The sequence below is a fragment of the Carcharodon carcharias genome, chromosome 12 (assembly GCF_017639515.1).
Source record: "Carcharodon carcharias isolate sCarCar2 chromosome 12, sCarCar2.pri, whole genome shotgun sequence".
In the NCBI taxonomy this organism is placed as follows: domain Eukaryota; kingdom Metazoa; phylum Chordata; class Chondrichthyes; order Lamniformes; family Lamnidae; genus Carcharodon; species Carcharodon carcharias.
In genome coordinates, this window is record NC_054478.1 from 62808234 (window position 1) to 62827111 (window position 18878).

The window sequence follows — 18878 nt, forward strand, 5'->3', positions numbered from 1 at the left end:
TGCAGGCACAAAAGTGTGACAAAAATTTGACAACAGATAGTAAAGGTTTTGAAGGCAGAAGCGTTTGCAGCCAGAGTACAAATGTTTCATTATTAAATTAATGTTTTAAAAGTTCATCTACTTTTCTCTGAACAGGCACCAAGCTTTTTCAATGGAGATTTCGTACAGCACATTCCCATCAAATTGAAGTGTTTAAATCAAGGGGGTGTGTGTGTGTGTGCGTTGTAAAATGGAACAATTTTTTTACGTTTGCTACCCAGTTTCAGTATCAAGCAGCCTATTTCAGTACACACAGGCACAATGCAGAGACTCCTTTTGTTGTCAAAATTAGCTTCAACCAAACAGTACCCTTATTACACTTGTGCAAATTCTCCACTCCCCACCAGTCTCATTTGATTCTCAAGATTAAGAGCATTCCCGTTTGGCAGAAATTAGTATTAAATTGGTAATTTGGTGCAGTCAGCCAAAACATTTCACCATACAATGTTGAATTCAAATCTTGTCCCCCTGAGGCGGAAGAGAAGGCAGTAGTGCTAACAAAAGAACCTGAATATTCAAACCATGACAGAAGAATGTTATGGAAAAATATGTATGCATACAATACACAAAAACATGTTATTTTACCATGTTTAAACAGTACCCAAACCAAGAAACCATATCTCATTGTACTTACTTGCCCAGCAATTGCAGTGAAGTAACTCCACATTGGATCGACTGAAGCAGCAGAAGGATATCCAGTATATGCAGAATAAGTCTGGTATGCACCTGGTGGGGCAGCATGCATCGGTCCACCTGGCCCTCCCATTCCAGTCATATGTCCACTAAAACCTCCATACTGATAGAAGACAGAATGCTCAAGTCAGTATTAGAACATAGAAAACTTTTACTTCTTATGGCATGCATTTATAATTAGTTAACATTTTCCCTTCAGGTAATACATATTAAGCAAAAAATTATATGAACTGTATTGTTCGATGTATTTATTATTCATGGACTTTTTTCTTCTTACAGGGACATGGCATACACTGAATGTTTAAACGTTTGAACAATATCTTCTGATACAAACATTATAAAAAGCCCCATGCTGAATAAATATCCTTTAGCAACCTCACTGTCATCATGCCTAAACCACCTAATAAATTTTGTCCTCATTTAAGTATTTAGTTTTTAGTCCCATTTCCTGATAAGCTCTATGTTCGGAACCATTTTAATACATTTCACAATACAGATTTTACAACATACTCACCAGAAACACAAGGTAACTGAGATTAGTCAGCATAAATTTCTAAAAGGCAGATCACACCGATCAACCTTATAGAATTCTTTGAAGAGAGTAGGTGAAAAGAATGCAATGCACGTGGTTTACATAAATTAAAAACATTTGATGAAGTACCTCAAAAGAAACTTGAAAAGGAAGATAATGGGATGGGGAATGTTGTCACATTCATGGAGCTGGTTGGAGGTCAGAAAGCAAGAACTGAAGTGTGACAAATGATGTTCCATAAATGTGCTGGGGCTTCCATTAAAACACAAGTTCAACTGGGTTTAGAGACTTCGAGAACTCTATCAAAATCTGCTTAGGATTCCAAATTGGAGAGTACCTCCAACCAACTCTATCAATGTGACAACAAATGTCAAGGACCATGTGAAAAACTACAGGTTAGATATAGAGGCCAGCAAAATGGAAAGTTGGATGGAAGATTCAGTTCAAAGCAAAAAAAAGAAACAATTTGGAAGCAAGGAGGAAATGAAATATGCCTTAAATAATAAGATATAAGTGGAGGAGAGGTAGAGTGAACTTGAGGTCTAGATCCACAAGTTATAAAAAAGGTGCCCATATAAATAGATATGGCCACATGCAAAGGAAAACGTGGCAGGAAGGGACAGAGTATACAAACCTAAGAGTGCACCAGTAGATAAGGCTAGAGGTTACTAAAAAAGTAAAAAGGCAGAACTAAAGGCTCTGTATCTGAATGCATGCAGCATCCTAACAAAACAGATAGATTGACAGCACAAATGAAAAAAAAGATAGCTATTCCAGAGACATGGCTACAGGGTGACAAAGATTGGGACCTGAATATTCAAGGGCACATCACATTTAGAAAGGACAGGAAACTAGGAAAAGTTGGAGAGATAGCTCTATTAATTAAGGATAACATTGATGCAACAGACAGAGATTAGTTCCGGAGATCAAGATGTAGGATCAGTTTGGGTGGAGATGAGAAATAGTGAAGGTCACTTGTGGGAGTGGTTTATTGGCCCCTTAAAGGTAACTACAACGTGAGATGGGGTATACAGGAAAAAATAATGGGGGCTTGTGAGAAAGGTGCAGTAATAATTATGGGGAATTTTAATCTACACATATATTGGACAAATCAGATTGGCAAAGGTAGCCTGGATGATGAGCTCAGAGAGTTTTCAGGACAGATTCTTAGGGCAGCACTTTTTAACCAACCAGAAAGCAGGCTATACTAGAACTGATAATGTGTAATGTGAGACAGGATTAATTAATGACCTCATGTTGAAGGCGCCCCTAGGTAGTGGTGATTCAGAGAAGGTTTACTAGATTAATGTTGTCTAATGAGGAAAGGCTGGACAGGCTAGGCTTGTATCTGCTGGAGTTTAGAGGAATAAGAGGTGACTTGATTGAAACACATCTGATCTCAAGGGGTCTTGACAGAGCGGATGTGGAAAGGATATTTCATCTTATGGGACAATCTAGAACTAGGGGTAACTGTTTAAAAATTAGGGATCACCCATTTAGGACAGAGATATGGAACATTTTTTTCTCTGAAGGTGATGAGTCTTTCGAATTCTTTCTCAAAAGGCAGTGGAGACAGAATCTTTGGACATTTTTAAGGCAGAGCTAGATAGATTCTTGATAAGCAGCAAGGTGAAAGGTTCATCAGAGGTAGGTGAGAAGGTGGAGTGAGGTTGCAATCAAATCTTATTGAATGGCAGAGCAGGTTCAAGAGGCTGAGTGGCCTACTCCCACTCCTAACTTGTATGTTTGTATCATAGTATGACTGAATTTCACATTCAGTTTGAGGGAGAGAGGAGCAGATCTAAGACTAGTGTTTTAAAATTAAAAAAGGGCAATGAGGGCATGAAGACAGAGCTGGGTAATTAGGTTAAGAGATAGGTCAGTAGAAATGCAGTGGCAGACATTTAAGGAGATATTTCAAAATACTCAGAAAAGATACATTCCACTGAGAAAGAAAGACTCTAAAGGAAGGACACACCATCCATGGCAATCTAAACAAGCTAAACATAGTATCAAATTGAAAGAAAAAGTATATAATTCCACAAAAATGAATGGCAGGTCAGAGGATTGGACAGAATATAAAGAACAGCAAAGAATGACTAAAAAAATGAGGGAGAAATTAGAGTATGAAATTTAAAACAGAGTCAGAGTTCCTATTGGTATTTAAAAAGAGAAAGAATAAGTCAAGTGAGCGTTGGGCCTCTAGAGAGAGAATGGGGAATTAATAATGGAAAATAAGGAAATGGGGGATGAATTGAACAGATATTTTGGGTCTGTCTTCACTGTAAAGGATGTAAATAACATTTGAGAATCAGGAGATGAAAGGGAAGAGGAACAAAACAATTACTATCACCAGAGAAAGGGTACTGAGAAACTTTTTAGAATTAAAAGCTGACAAGTCCCCAGGTCCTGATGGACTTCATTCTAGGGTCTTAAAAGAAGTGGTTGCTCAAATAGTAGATGCTTTGGTTTTAATTTACAAAATTCCCTAGATTCTGGAACGGTCCCATGAGATTGGAAAATAACGAATATGATTCCTTTGTTCAAGACGGGAGAGAGGCAGAAAGCAGGAAATTACAGGCCAGTGAGCTTAACATCTGTCGCAGGCAAATTGCTAGATCTACTATTAGAAGGAGGTTATAGCAGGGCACTTAGAAAGTCTCAACGCAATCAAGCAGAGACAACATGGTTTTATGAAAGGGAAATCATGTTCAACTAATTTGTTGGAGTTCATTGAAGAAGTAACAAGCAACATGGATAAAGGGGAATCTGTGGATGTGCTGTACTTGGATTTCCGGAAGGCATTTAACAAGGTGCCATATCAAAGGTTACTGTGAAAAAATAAGAGCTTATGGTGTAGGGGGTAACATATTAGCATGGATGGAAAATTGGTTACCTAAAAGGTCTTTTTTGAGTTGGCATGATGTGACAAGTGGGATGTCACAGGGATAACTGCTGGGGCCTCAACTATTTACACTTATATCAATAACTTGGATGAAGGGGCCAAATATACGGTTCCTAAATTTGATGACACAATAGATAGGACAGTAAGTTGTGAAGAGGACATAAGGAGACTGCAAAGGGACACAGATAGGTTAAGTGAGTGGGCAAAAAAATTTGGCAGATGCAGTACAATGTGGAAAATGTGAACTTGACCACTTTGGCAGGAAGAACAGAAAAGCAGCAGATTATTTAAATGGAGAGGGGGATCTGGGTGTCCTGATGCATTAATCAGGAAAAGTTAGTATGTAGGTACAGCAAGTGATTAGGAAGGCAAACGGAATGTTATAGTTTATTGCAAGGGGAATGGGGTATAAAAGTATAAATGTTTTGCTACCGTTGTACAGGGTGCTAGTGAGACCACATAGAGTACTACGTGCAGTCTTAATCTTCTTATTTAAGAAAGGATATAAATGCGTTAGAAGCTGTTCAGGGAAGACTCACTCAACTAATATCTGGGATGGGGGAGTTATCTTCAGAGGAAAGGTTGAACAGATTGGGGCTGTACCCACTGGAGTTTAGAAGACAAAGGTGATCTAATTGAAATACAAGATCGCCAGGGGTCTTGACCAGGTGGATGCTGAAAGGATGTTTCCCTTTGTGGAAGAGACAAGAATTAAGGGACACTGTTTAAAAATAAGGGGTCTCCCTTATATAGGGCAGAGATGAGAATTTTTATTTCACTCAGAGGGTCATGAGTTCTCTTACCCAGAGAGCGGTGGAGGCAGGGAATATTTTTAAGGCAGAGGTAGACAGATTCTTGACTAACAAAGGAGTCAAAGGTTATCAAGGTTAGGCAGAATGTGGAGTTGAGGTTACACTCAGATCAGCCATGATCTTATTGAATGATGGAGCAGGCTTGAGGGACCAAAGGCCAACTCCTGCTCCTAAATCATACGTTGAAATAATTGGTTTGAATGCAGAGGCACACAATACAAATTCAAGAGCGTAATGCTATAGCTACAAAAGATGTTAATTAGAATGGTTAGCTTACTGTGTACAGTTTTAAATGTAAAAACAATAGGATAACGGTGTAGCACAGATTCACTCGGATGTCATAGAAATGAAGGGTTAAACTAAGAGATTTCAGGAGTTGGGTATTTTTAAAGGCTTGTCTGATTTAACCAGTGATAAATTTTCCCATTGGTCAGAAAGACAGTAACAATAGAACACAAATTTAAGGTGATCACAAAGAATTAAACAAGACATTAGAAAAAAATACAGGCAGCATAGAATCCTGAACCATAATTTTCTGTTGCAGCAGAGTCCAGAGCTTTTAAAAAGAAAAAATAGACAATAGATACATGGAAAAGAATATTAATATTAAGTAAACAAAATATGACATAACACCAGATAGACTATATGAAGAAAAACAACAATGTTCACCTGATAGGCAAAAGATATCTAAGATTTGGACTTTCAGCCCCTTTACTCCCTTCCGCCATTCAACCAGATCATGGCCAACTTTTACCCCAAGACCATTAATCTGCCTTCGTTCCATGTTACTCTATGATATCCTTATTAAGCATTGGAAACTTCCATTGATTCAGCAGCCAGAGACCTTTTGGATGGAAGAGTTCCAGATTCTACTAAAACAAAGGCAAATATTGCTAATACAAATCTTGTGGAAGAGAAAAAATGCTGACAGATTTCTATTACCCTCTGTGTGAAGAAGTGGTTTCACTCCTGAATGGTCTACCTCTTAATTTTAAGACTGTGCCCTCTTGTTCAACATTTCATTAGAGAAAATGTTTCACTGTACCTACACTATTGAATTCCTTAATCATTATGAATAGCTTGATTAGATCTAAATTTAGAGCAATGGAAGTGAGGTTTATGCAACCTATCCCTATAATTAGAACCTTTTTGGCCTAGTATAATTCTACTGAATCTGTTCTTTCCCTTTCCAAAGCCAATATTAATTTCCTGAGGTTCAATGACTAAAATCTAACAGTACTCCAGATAGATTTTGATTAAGAAACTAGGAAAATGAAGCATCCATTCTTCATTTTTGAATTCCAATTCACACGAGATAAAGGCCAACATTCCATTTTGTTCCAGTCCACTAGTGGTTTTTGTACAACAGCTAAATCCTTTTGCTCCTCCTCAGATCATAATCACTCAAGAAAATACTATAATATTTTCTTAGATCCAAAGGGGACGATCTCACACTTTCCCACATTGAACTCCACCTGCCATAGTTTTGTCCACACCCCTTGGTGACTTCCTCCTCTCATCCACACAACTTCACTGAGTCTCCTAATTTAGTGCCATCTGCAAACTTAGATATACAACTTTTATAGTACCTATAAATATAAAAGAAATGACTTCCAAGTCATTTCACAGGAGCATAATCAGACAAAAATTAACACCAAGCCAAAGATGGCCAAAGAGGTCGGTGATAATCAGTACCTCAAAGAGGGATGGAGATGGTGAGAAGTTTAAGGAGGAAAATCCAGAATTTAGGGCCTAGACAGGCACCAGTGGTAAGGTGAACAAAGTAGGAGATGCATGAGGCCAGGGTTAGAGGAAAGGAAAATTTTTGGAAATATTGTATGGCTGCAGGGGCAGGGGGATGAAGGGAATTGACCACAAAAATGAGAATTTAACAAAAACATCAATGTAGGAGTGAAATGGAAACCAATGTATTCAGCAAACACAGGGGTGATGAGTTAGAATATGGCCAAGAGTTTTGTATAAGCTTGCTTATGGTATGTGGAAGATGGGAAGCCAGCCAGGAGTGTACTGGAATTGTTGATTCTGGAGGTAACAAATGCATAGATGAGGTTTTCAGCAGCAAATATACACACAATTCTACTCAAGATGTACAAATTTCTACGCTTACATCCTAATCATTGATCTATATGGTGATTACCTCCGGACTCAGTACAGGTCCATGGGGAACACATTTCTTAAAAAAAAGACTTGCATCTTATAGAACCACAGGATTTCACAAAGTGTGTTACAGGCAATGAAATACTTTTCAAGTGTAGTTATCTTCACACACTTATTTTCCCTTTGAGGAATAGTGGGATGGCAGTGGAAGGATTCCTGGGCTGATTATCAGCCCATTGAACTGTGTCATGAACGTCCCTTCCGTGGCCAACAAGTCCTCGGGACTTGAACCTGGAACTTCTGGCCCAGAGGTAGAGATGCTACCACTGTGCCACAAGACCTCCTACTATTCAATGTTGTAATGTATGAAAGGCCAATTTACAAACAGCAAACATCCACAAACAGCATGATAATAACCAGATAATCTATTTTTAGTGAAGTTGATGAAGGAATAAATATTGACCAGGACATTGGGAAAATGCCCGTGTTATTCTCAGAAATACTGCCACAGGATTTTTTTTATGATCTGAGCACTCCCTCACTATTACCTTGGAATGTCAGCCTAGATTTCTGTTTAAGTCACTGGAGTGAAAATCAAATCTACCACTTTCTGACTCAGAAGTGGGGATGCTACCAAGTTACTGCTTTTAAGTCTTTTTGATGACACTTTTCAGATCCCACCAATCAGAAGAAAAATCCAACAATTATCAATCCATATCACAAGGTAACTTCCTCTCATTTTTCTAATGTTCTCTTGTGCAGAACATCAAGAGCCCTCTGGAAATCCATATATAGACAACATTCATAGATACCCACCCACCACGATAGTTACCTCCTCTAAAACAACTCAACCAAACAGGCAGACCTACCCTTCACAAATCCAAGGGGACTATGATTAACTGATCCCCGCTGTTCAAATGCTCAGTCACTCAACTAACTCTCTCTGATATCTGAATTTCAAAAGAAAAAAAAGAAGCTTTTACAATCTTTCACAGGATTTGGGCATCGCAGGCAAGTCCAGAGTTTACTTGCCATCCCCAATTTTCCTAGAGAAGATGGTAGTGAACCAATTTAGTGATGAAGGTAATCCCAGGATGCTGTCTAGTAGCGAATTCCAGGATGTTGAACCAGGAACAGTGATATATTTGCAAGATGAGGATATATTTGCAAGATGAGGATAGAGTGTGACCTGGAGGTTGCAGTGCTCCCATTTGCCTGTTCGTCTTATCCTTCTAGGTGGTATGAGTCACAGGCTTGAAAGATGCTGAATGCATCTTTTAAAATGTTACACGCTACATAGTCAGTGTACTGCTGTTGGAGGCAGTGAGGGAAAGAAAAGTAGAATATTTTGTAAGAAGCATGGAACTTTTAAATGCTGATGTTCAGAGGACTTGCATGTCCTCGTACAAGGAACACAGAAATTGCATGCTGGTACAGCAAGCATTTAGGAAAGCAAATGGCATGTTGGCCTTTATTGCATAATTAAAACAACAATCCTGCTACAATTGTAAATGGCTTTGATGCAACCACACCTGGAGTAGTGTGTGTAGTTTTGAGCCCCCTATCCAAGAGAGGATATAATCATCTTGGAGGCAGTATAAAGCAAAGCTTCACTAGAATGAGAAGGTTGTCCCAAGATGAGAGGCCGATATACTGGGCCTATATTCACTGGAGTTTAGAAGAATGAGAGGCGATCATATTGAAATATGTGACATTTTGAAGGCGCTTGACAGGGTAGACACAGAGGCTATTTCCCTTGGCTGGCAATCTATGGCATGGGGGCACAATCTCAGGATGGGGAGGGTCAATTATTTAAGACTGAGATAAGGAGAAACTTCTTGATTTAAAGGGTTGAGAATCTTAGGAATTCTCTACTCCAGGGGGTTCTGGATACGCCACTGTTGAGTATATTCAAGGTTGGGACAGATAGATTTTTTATTTCTCAACGAATCAAGGAATATCGTGATGGGGCAAGAAAGCAGAGTTAGGCAGAAGATCAGCCATGATTACACTGAGTGCTAGGGCAGGGTGCAGGGGCCATCTGGTCTGCTCCTATTCTTGGATTAAGGTGGTTGGAGCACAATCAGAATGATGTTTTGTTCAGAACTATACAAAGTTTTGTGAATGTTTTTGGAGCTGCACTCCAGACAAATGAAGTGTGTTCCATCGCACTCCTAGCTTGTTCCTTAGACAGTGGAAAGACTTTGGGGAGTCAGGATGGGAATTACTCCCTGCTGAACGTCCAGCCTTTGACCTGCTCTTGTAGCCACAGTATTCATGTGGCTAGTACAATTGTTTCTGGTCAATGGTGACACTTCAGAGGTTGATGGTGGAGTTTGACGATGGTCATGCCATTGAATGTCAAGGGAAGGTCGTGAGACACTTTTTTTCAGAGATCGTTAACGTCTGGCACTTGAGTGGCATGAATATTATTTGCTTACTTATCAGCCTAAGTCTAAATGTATCTAGGTCTTGCTGCATATAGGCATAAACTGCTTCAGCATTTCAGGAGTTACAAATTGGACTAAACACTTTTCAATCAAAAGCACACATCTCCACTTCTGACTTTATGGTGGAGAGAATGTCATTGATGAAGCAGCTGAACTTGGTTGGATCTCAGAAGGTGCTCTGAGGAGCTCCTGAACAATATCCTAGAGCAAGATGATTGCCTTCCAATGATCATAACCCTGTGTTCATAACCCATAACTCTAGCTGCAGGAAATTTTTCTCCAATTTCCTATGATTTCAGTTTTACTAGGATTCTTTGATACAACACTTGGTCAAGTGGTGTCAATGCAATGACTTTCACCTCATCTCAACCATTTAGTTCTTTTGTCCATGTTTGGGCCAAACCTGATGTGAGGTTTGGAGCCAAACTTAAGTAATCCAAAACCTGCTCACCGATGTTAGGTGTCATTCAAAACCACTGTCAAGATTCTTTGCATTACTTGGCTGATGGGGCATTAGTTAACTAGATCCGATTTGTCCTGCTTTTTGTGGACAGGAAGTACATAGGAAATTTTCCACTTTGTTGGGTACATCCAGTGCTGTGGATGTACTGGAACAACTTGGATAAAGTTGCACCAATTCTGGAGTGCATGCCTTCAAACACTGCAACCAGGTGTCACTGTTGCTGGGTCAAAAACCTGGAACTCCCTTCCTAACAGCACTGTGGGTGTACCTACACCACATGGACTGCAGCACTTCAAGAAGGCAGCTCACCATCACCTTCTCAAGGGCAACTAGGGATGGGCAATAAATGCTGGCCCAGCCAGCAAAGCCCACACCCCCTGAATTAATTCTTTAAAATAATGTTGTTGTCCCCATAGCCTTTGCTGTTTCCAATGCACCCAATGATTTATTGATATCACATGGGATTAAACCGAAGTGACTGAAGACTGGCTTCTGTAATAGTGGGGAGCAAGATGGATAATCCATTAGGCAATTCTGGCTAAAGAGGGTTGTAAACACTTGACTCCACTGTCGAAGGTAAATAGTCATTAAGGATTCATGGGGTCCAGAATCAATGTTGAGAATTCCAAGGGCCACTTCATCCCAACTATGCATTTGTGCTGCCACCTCTGGTGGGCTTGTCCCGTCAGCGAGACAGGAAATATTCAGGGTTCGTAATCAAGGAATCAGGGAATTGGCTGAAAAGAAACTGATTCTGTGAATGTGACTGATGAAACTGATTCTGTTTCTTTACTAGTCTATGTGGCAGCTCTCCGAATTTTGGTACAAGCCCCCAAAGGTTATTGAGGAGAACTTTGCAGGGTCGACTGGGCTAACTGTGCCTTTTTCCTGCCCAAATCTAATGCCTACATCAAGCCAGGTTGTCCGTCGACTTTTATTATTATGCTTTACCGTAGTGATATGGTACAACTAAGTGGCGTGCAAAGCCATTTTAGAGAACAGTTAAGAGTCACCATATTGCTGAGAGTCTGGAATTACATATAGGCTCTACTGGATAGCAGATTTCCTTCCCTTGAGGACATTAGTGAACAAGATAGTTTACAACAACTTGGTAGTTATACAGTAAACATTTCTGATACTAGTGTTTTATTACATTTTAAACAGATTTTGTTTAATTTAATTTAAATTTCTTAGCTGCCGTGTGTGATTTCAACTTATGTCTCTAGGTCATTAGATCAGGCTTCTGGATTACCAGCCCAGTAACAAAACCATTATGCTACTGCTCCCAGTAAATTGACAGTTCCATCATTACCCATTTTTACTTCACCTCCCTTCTTTACATAAAATGGAGTGACATTTACAAGTTTTCAATCCAAATGACAATACCTGAATCTAGAGTGCTTTGTAAAATTATAACTGATACATTGGCAAGTTCCTTACCTATTTCTTTTAAAGCCTGGTGTGGAAACCATCAGGTCCTGGAGATTTGTCTATCTTAAGGCCCATTATTTTCTCCATTACCATTTTTCTTACTTATATTAAATCCACTGAACTCCTCCCCTTGACTTATTTTTAGGTGCCCTTGTACCGTTGGTATTTTGTCCTCTTTCTCCACTGAAAATGGATACAAAGTACTCATTTAACAAATCTACCATTTATTTGTTATTTATTATATTCTTACCTGCAACCTTTTTTAAAAAAGGGCCACATTCCCCTTTACAACTCTCCTTTCTTAATATACTTTGAAAAACATTCGCTGTTAGCTTTGATACCCCTTGCCGTTTTTTCAAATTCCTTTTTTCACCTCATTACTTTCTTTGTATCTTTTTGTTGCTTTCTATAAGCGCTCAGTCTGCTGGATCCCACATACACATGTATGTTATTCAAATCATTTATTTTAAGAAAACAATCAAATCATTTCTAAAACAGTACTAGAACTGCACAACTGCTGATGGAAGAACTCTGCATCTTAGTAGGTCAAATGTCAACCTCAACAACTCAGAATTCACTAAGAAATATCAATGTCACCCATTGCAAAATGGAGCCAAATCTTTGCAAGATGAGAGATGTATGGGTCAGGACTAAAACAACAGGAACTTTTAGGAACATGTTACAAACTAAAAGTAATGCTGAGTAGGCATTAAAATACTTTATTATTGCAGTAACTTCACTAAGTTTGCACAATCAAAAATATCTTGCACTATGTATTAATTTAATCTTTTGGTTTCTCTAAAATGGAGGAAGTCTTCATAATTTAACTTACAGAACCATTTTATGACTGCTATAATTAGTTTCAGCCATTGAATCTATCCATAAAGACATAGGTTCAGTCAATGTGTTCAAAAAGGGAATTAGACTGTTATCTAAAAAGCATGTACAGGGTTACAGGGAAAATGGCAGTAAGTGAATTGCTCATTTGGACGGCCATGGCAGACGTGATGGGCCAAATGGCCTCCTGCATTGTAACAATTTTGAGATTCATTATGGCAGTTATGCTGTGCAATTGTGCATTGCCTCAACATTTTAGTCCTCTGGCAACAAATTAGCTGGCAATAGAGGAAAATGGTAAGGCTTGAACTGGAAAAGGGGGGAGAAAAAAATAAGCCAACTCCCACATGCAAGGTTATTGCACGTTTTCCAAAAATATTCCTTCAGGTTTGTGCTCAGTAGAAGTACATGGATTTTTTTTTCCTCTATCTTAACATCTCACTAAGAATGAGCTTTAGTTCAGTGTAGCTCTCACCTAACAGAAGGTTTTGGGATCAAGACCTACTCCAGAGATTGGAGCACATAATCTGGGTTAGTACATCACTGCAGTATTGAGGGTACTATCAGGTGCGCTGTCTTTAAACCAAGGCCCTATTTTCCCCCTCAGCTGGACGTAAAAGATCCCAGAGCACCACTTCAGTGATCTTGATTGCAATTATGATCATAAAATCTGTTTTAATAATGTATAAAAGCAAAATATTGCAGATGCTGGAAATCTGAAATAAAAGCAGAAAATACTGGAAAAACTCAACAGGTCTGGCAGCATCTGTGCAGGGAGAGAGTTAACGTTTCGAGTCCAATATAACTCTTTTTTGGAACTGGAGAGGGGTATAAATGTTTTAATGTTGTTTGTGGGTTCCTCTGTGCAATTGGCTGACATATTTTCAATAGTGACTGCATTCAAAAGTGCTCTGTTAGCTATATAGTACATTTGGTGTCCCACAATTGAGAGAGGTGCTATAGAAATGCAAGCCCCTTCATTCTCTCTTTCTAGTACTTCTGGGTCAGGTAATAATGAAGAGTAAAACATCCTCCATTTTGTATTTTAGCACCAAACTAAGAGTTACCATCCACCACAGCTGTGGATAGTTTTCCATTTCAAACAGCAGCCACCTTTGTAGACTTTAAATTAAACAGCTAAACTGTGCGTATGTTTAAGTTTTGGGTCATGGTTCCAAAACAGAGGATGCTGAAACTTGATTTATAAAGAAATCATACATCTGCCAGGCAAAGATTCCATCCCAAAACCAGGGTTGGTCTGGAATGCACATCCCAGAAGCAAAAAAGTTAATTCACCAGTATGCACTTAAATATTAAAAGGATTAGCCATAGGAGCATTTCCAGCCATTATCTCCTTAAACAGTGTTACTTCAAAAGTTTGAGGAATGCTTTCAAAAATATCAAGCAGCATTTATTTTTATATTTGAAAAAAATTCCAATTTACTGCATCAACATGGAACAGGTCTTGGGAGAGTTCCAAGCATAGATGGATTAAAACATCTGGAAGAGCTACTTTTGTAAATTAATTTAAAAGGGGAACTTCATTGCTTAACATTACTAAATAGGTTTTTTTAAGAAGTTCTACAAGCTTGCCATTTCACCTACTCTTTATCTAAGTGTTTACAAAGTGTACAGACATTGACTTTAACAAGTAATGGAAAAAGCCACTCTGATTATTCTGTGCTCTATGTATGATGCAGGTTCGGATTTCTAAATGATCTTATTGTGTCTGTCCAAATTCTTATTAAACAGGGATTTTCCAAAGAAACAACTGAAACGTCCAAAATGTTACAAATCTGATGAGAAGCTTGCTACGAGTACAACGAAAGGAAGCTCTTGTATTTGTAAAACACCTTTCATCTCAGTACATCCCAAAGGGCTTCAGGGATAATCAAGTGCTTCTTCAAATAGTGTCACAGTATCTTCGACATTCTTCCGAGAGCGAAGATTGGGCCTTGGTTTAATCTCCAAAAGACGGCAACTCCAACTGTGTAACACTTTCTATTCTTTGACAGGAAGAATAGAAAAGCAGCATACTATTTAAATGGAGGGAGTTTGAGGTACAAAGGGATCTGGGTATCCTGATGCATACTAACTTTTCCTGATGAATGTAAGTGCAAGAAGTGATTAGGAAGGCAAATGGAAAGTTGTTGTTTACTGCAAAGGCAATGGAATATAAAAGTTCTGCTACAGTTGCACAGGGTGCTGATGAGACCACATCTAGAGTACTGTATACAGTTTTGGTCTCATATAAGAAAGGATATAAATGCATTAGCAGTTCAGAGAAGATTCATTTGATTGATGCCTCGGATGGGGAGAGTTATCTTGCGAGGAAAGTTTGGACAGGCTGGGCCTCTATCCATTGGAGTTTAGAAGATTGAGAGGTGACCTTCTTGAAACATGTAAGAACCTGAGGAGACTTGAAAGGGTGGATGCTGAAAAGATGTTTCCCCTTGTGGAAGAGACAAAGCTGGGGGGCACACTTTTAAAAATAGGGGTTCTCCCATTTAAGACGGTGAGAAGAAAGTTTTCTCTAAGGGTCATAAATCTTTGCAACTTATTTCCCTAGAGAACAGTGGAGGCATGGTCAATGAATATTTTTAAGGCAGAGGTAGATAGATTACTGGCTAACAAGAGAGTCAAGGGTTACCAGAGGTAGGCAAAATGTAGAGTTAAGGCCACAATCAGATCAGCCATGATCTTGTTGAAAGCCAGAGCAGACTCAAGGTGCCAAATGACCTACTCCTACTAGCTCGTATGTTCAGTAGTGCACTGAAGGATCAGCCTAGATTATATATGCTCAAACCTCTGGATAGGGATTGAACCCATGACCTTCTGATTTAGGTGAGAATGCTACCATCGGAGGAATTTACATGAAAAGGAAGAAGAAATTGGGAGTTCTTTTTAATTCAAGCAAGATATGTATGTTGAACTACAATAAACTATTTTGGAATTAAAAACTCAAAACTGGTAAGTTAATAGTAAGATTTTTGGTAAGACCTTTTTAGAACTACACCAAAACTTAGGTTCGCTCCACCTCCATTAAAGAATGTTCCAAAACAACAGAATGCTTCAGATTATAACAATGCATGGAAGCTCTTTTGGCTTCAAGAACAGTTGGATATAGTGGCCTTGAAATTTATATCAGACACAAATTTTCACAGCCACTTATTTGTCTTATCAAACCAATCCCTTCAATATCTTCTCAGCCTTCTTGGTCCCCAGATGACCACCAGTCAGAGGAGCTAACCCGTTCTGTATCCTTTATCAAGCTGCAGAGCAAATGCCCAAAAGAACTGCAGAAAGAGCTCTTCCCCCACCACACCCCTCCAACAAATTCCTCTTGTGAAGAGATGTTTGACTTCTCAGCAGTGACATGGAGAACATCACCCCCCCGTTGTGGTTTTTTTTTAAAAAAAGAGTACACCACCAATTTTACGATAAAACAAATCTAAAGTCCACGTCTGGAAGATGACGAATGTGTTCGTACGAAGTGAGAAAGATGATCAAAAAAACTTGAATGGAACTCCAGTGAGTAAACCAGGGACTTAACAGTAATATGGATGGTGCCACAAACTAACGAAAGGACACACCATTTTACTTTGAGGTATAGGTTTACATGATGTGCCAGTTAAAATGGAGTGCGTTTCTCCATTAGACCACGGCAATGTATACAAGTACTGTGAAATCTAGATTTACAAGTCTCTCATACGTGTGTGATTAAATCTGTAGGAGGAATTCAGCACAGAAAAAAAATTAGGATAAAAATGAAGATCACAAAGGGTTAAGTCTCAAGACTTCGGCAGCCTAGCGTCGCTTCCATCCAGGCGAAATCAAAACCATTAAAGGCATTCCCGTCCTTACACGTCGTTTACCCTCTCTCCCCTTCTCGCCAGTATTTTCGGCGGCCATGGAGCCGCTCCGAGTTGAGGAGAGTCTCAGTTCCTGCTCCTGAACAATGAGGAGGGGGAGCCCGGGAACACACCTACTGTCACCAGCAAAAAAAAACAGGCCGAGAATAATGACTGCGGGGCGGCAGGGCCGCAAAGCCGGAGCAGCAAGGAGAGAGAAAGGGGGGGGAGGGGGGGGGGGGGGGGGGGGGGGGGGGGAAGCAGTGGAAAGAACACACCAGCGGTGGGGGGGGGGGGAAGGTGGGCGATAGTCCCGGTCCCAGCCCCGGCCTCCACTCGGCGGCGCCCCGGGCCCGGTACCCTCCCGAACATCAAACAAAAACAACCGGGCCCCACTAACTCACCCCGCCGTATCCTGGGTAGGCCATGACCTCGAAGCGCGCTGCGGTTACACTGAAAGCCGAGAGCTGAGGGTGTTTACAATCCGCAAGCTCCGGGGCTCCAAACTGTTGAAATTTGCGGCGGTGGTTGCTGCTCCTACTGTCAGTTAGTGAGTCAGTGGCCGTCCCGCTGCCTCACTCAACTCCCAGTCACACACACGCGGAACACGGCTCAATTCCCGCCTTCCTGCCGCTTCTATTGGACGACCGTTCGAAATGCCCCTTCTGATTGGCTAGAGAGTAATGATTGCCTTCCCCACCGACCAACTGGATGAAAACGCATGTTCCGCCGATGACACTAACAAAGCTGCAGGAGCATTTGAGACTTTATCAATGTAGTTTTTTTGCGGCTTTCCACCCGTTTTGACTATGCTGATGCGGCCTTGTAAATAAATTGAGGGAGTGCAGGATCTGCGTTATGTACACTAGGCCCAAAATCCATACAAGACTAGATCTGATAAGCAATGAAAGAGGAGTTAGGGAAATTTGATAACTGCCATGATATTTTGAATGTACATCATCCAGTGTCTATTCCAAGTGTTCTAAAGAACGTGGGGGCCCTTTTCGTTAATTATATGCTGCTGCGAGACAATGTTGGACATTGTATGTCTTCAGTGGGTGCTAGGTCTTCTGGTTCCCATCAGTTAGAAATAATCACACTTTAGACTCGAAATTCCTTCCATCCTGCCATGTAGCTGGTGGACTGACTGACTGATACAGTGTTCGTGGACACAAGACTGCAGTGCAGAAGTGACATAAGGCACCCTGGGATTTTTTTTTTATTCATTCATGGGATGTGGGCTTTGCTGGCTGGGCTAGCATTTATTGCCCATCCTTAGTTGCCCTTGAGAAGGTGATGGTGAATTGCCTTCATGAACCGCTGCAGTCCATGTGGTGTAGGTACATCCACAGTGCTGTTAGGGAGGAAGTTCCAGGATTTTGACCCAGCAACAGTGAAAGAACAACGATATATTTCCAAGTTAGGGTGGTGAGTTACTTGGAGAGGAACCTCCAGGTGGTGGTGTTCCCATCTATCTGCTGCCCTTGTCCTTCTAAGTGATAGTGGTTGTGGGTTTGGAAGGGGCTGTCTAAGGAGCCTTGGTGAATTCCTGCGGTGCATCTTGTAGATGGTACACATTGTTGCTACTGTGCATCGGTGGTGGTGGGAGTGAATGTTTGTGGATGTGGTACCAATCAAGCAGGCTGCTTTACCCTGGATGGTGTACAGCTTTTTCAGTTTTGTGGGAGCTGCACTCATCCAGGCAAGTGGGAAGCATTCCATCACACTCCTGACTTGTGCCTTGTAGATGGTGGATAGGCTTTGGGGAGTCAGGAGGTGAGTTATTCATCACACAATTCCTAGCTCTGACCTGCTCTTGTAGCCACAGCATTTATATGGCTAGTCCTCTTCAGTGTCTGGTCAATGGTAACCCCCAGGATGTTGATAGTGGGGGATTCAGTGATGGTAATGCCATTGAACATCAAAGGGCGATGTTTGGATTCTCTCTTGTTGGAGATGGTCATTGCCTGACACTTGTGTGGCACGAATGTTACTTGCCACTTATCAGCCCAAGCCTGGATATTGTCCAGTTCTGCTGCATTTGAACATGGACTCCTTCAGTATCTGAGGAGTCACGAATGGTGCTGAACATTATGCAATCATCAGCAAACACCCCCACTTATGATGGACGGAAGGTCATTGATGAAGTAGCTGAAGGTGGTTGGACCTAGGACACTACCCTGAGGACTCCTGCAGCGATGCCCTGGAGCTGAGATGACTGACCTCCAGCAACCACAAACATCATCCTTTGTGCTATGTATGACTCCAACCAGTGGAGATTTTTCCCCCTGATTCCCATTGACTCCAGTTTTGCTAGGGCCCCTTGATGCCATACTCGGTTGAATGCTGCCTTGATGTCAAGGGCAGTCACTCTCACCTCACCTTGGGAGTTCAGCTCTTTTATCCATGTTTGAACCAAGGCTGTAATGAGGTCAGGAGCAGAGTGGCCCTGGCTGAACCCAAACTGGGCATCAGTGAGTAATGTATTGCTAAGCAAGTGCCACTTGATAGCACTGTTGATGACCCTTTCCACTTCTTTATTGATGATCGAGAGTAGACTGAAGGGGCGGTAATTGGCTGGGTTGGATTTGTCCTGCTTTTTTTGTACAGGACTTATCTGGACAATTTTCCACATAGCCAGGTAGATGTCAATGATGTAGCTGTACTGGAACAGCTTGACTAGGAGTGCGGCGAGTTCTGGACCACAGTTTTCAGTATTATTGCCGGAATATTGTCAGGGTCCACAG

The 18878-nt window shown here is 40.7% G+C and overlaps 1 protein-coding gene across 1 annotated transcript in view; it reads right to left on the reverse strand.

Moving 5' to 3' along the window:
- Positions 1–16738, reverse strand: part of LOC121284953 (sorcin-like) — a 47994-nt gene extending 31256 nt beyond the window's left edge. Inside the window, exons 1-2 of the mRNA XM_041200937.1 lie at positions 16536–16738; positions 674–835 (exon numbers count right to left, since the gene is read on the reverse strand). Of these exons, the coding sequence (XP_041056871.1) occupies positions 674–835; positions 16536–16559 (186 nt within the window). The 5' untranslated portion in view covers positions 16560–16738. The remainder of the gene's footprint in view (positions 1–673; positions 836–16535) is intronic.
- Positions 16739–18878: the final 2140 nt, after the last annotated feature.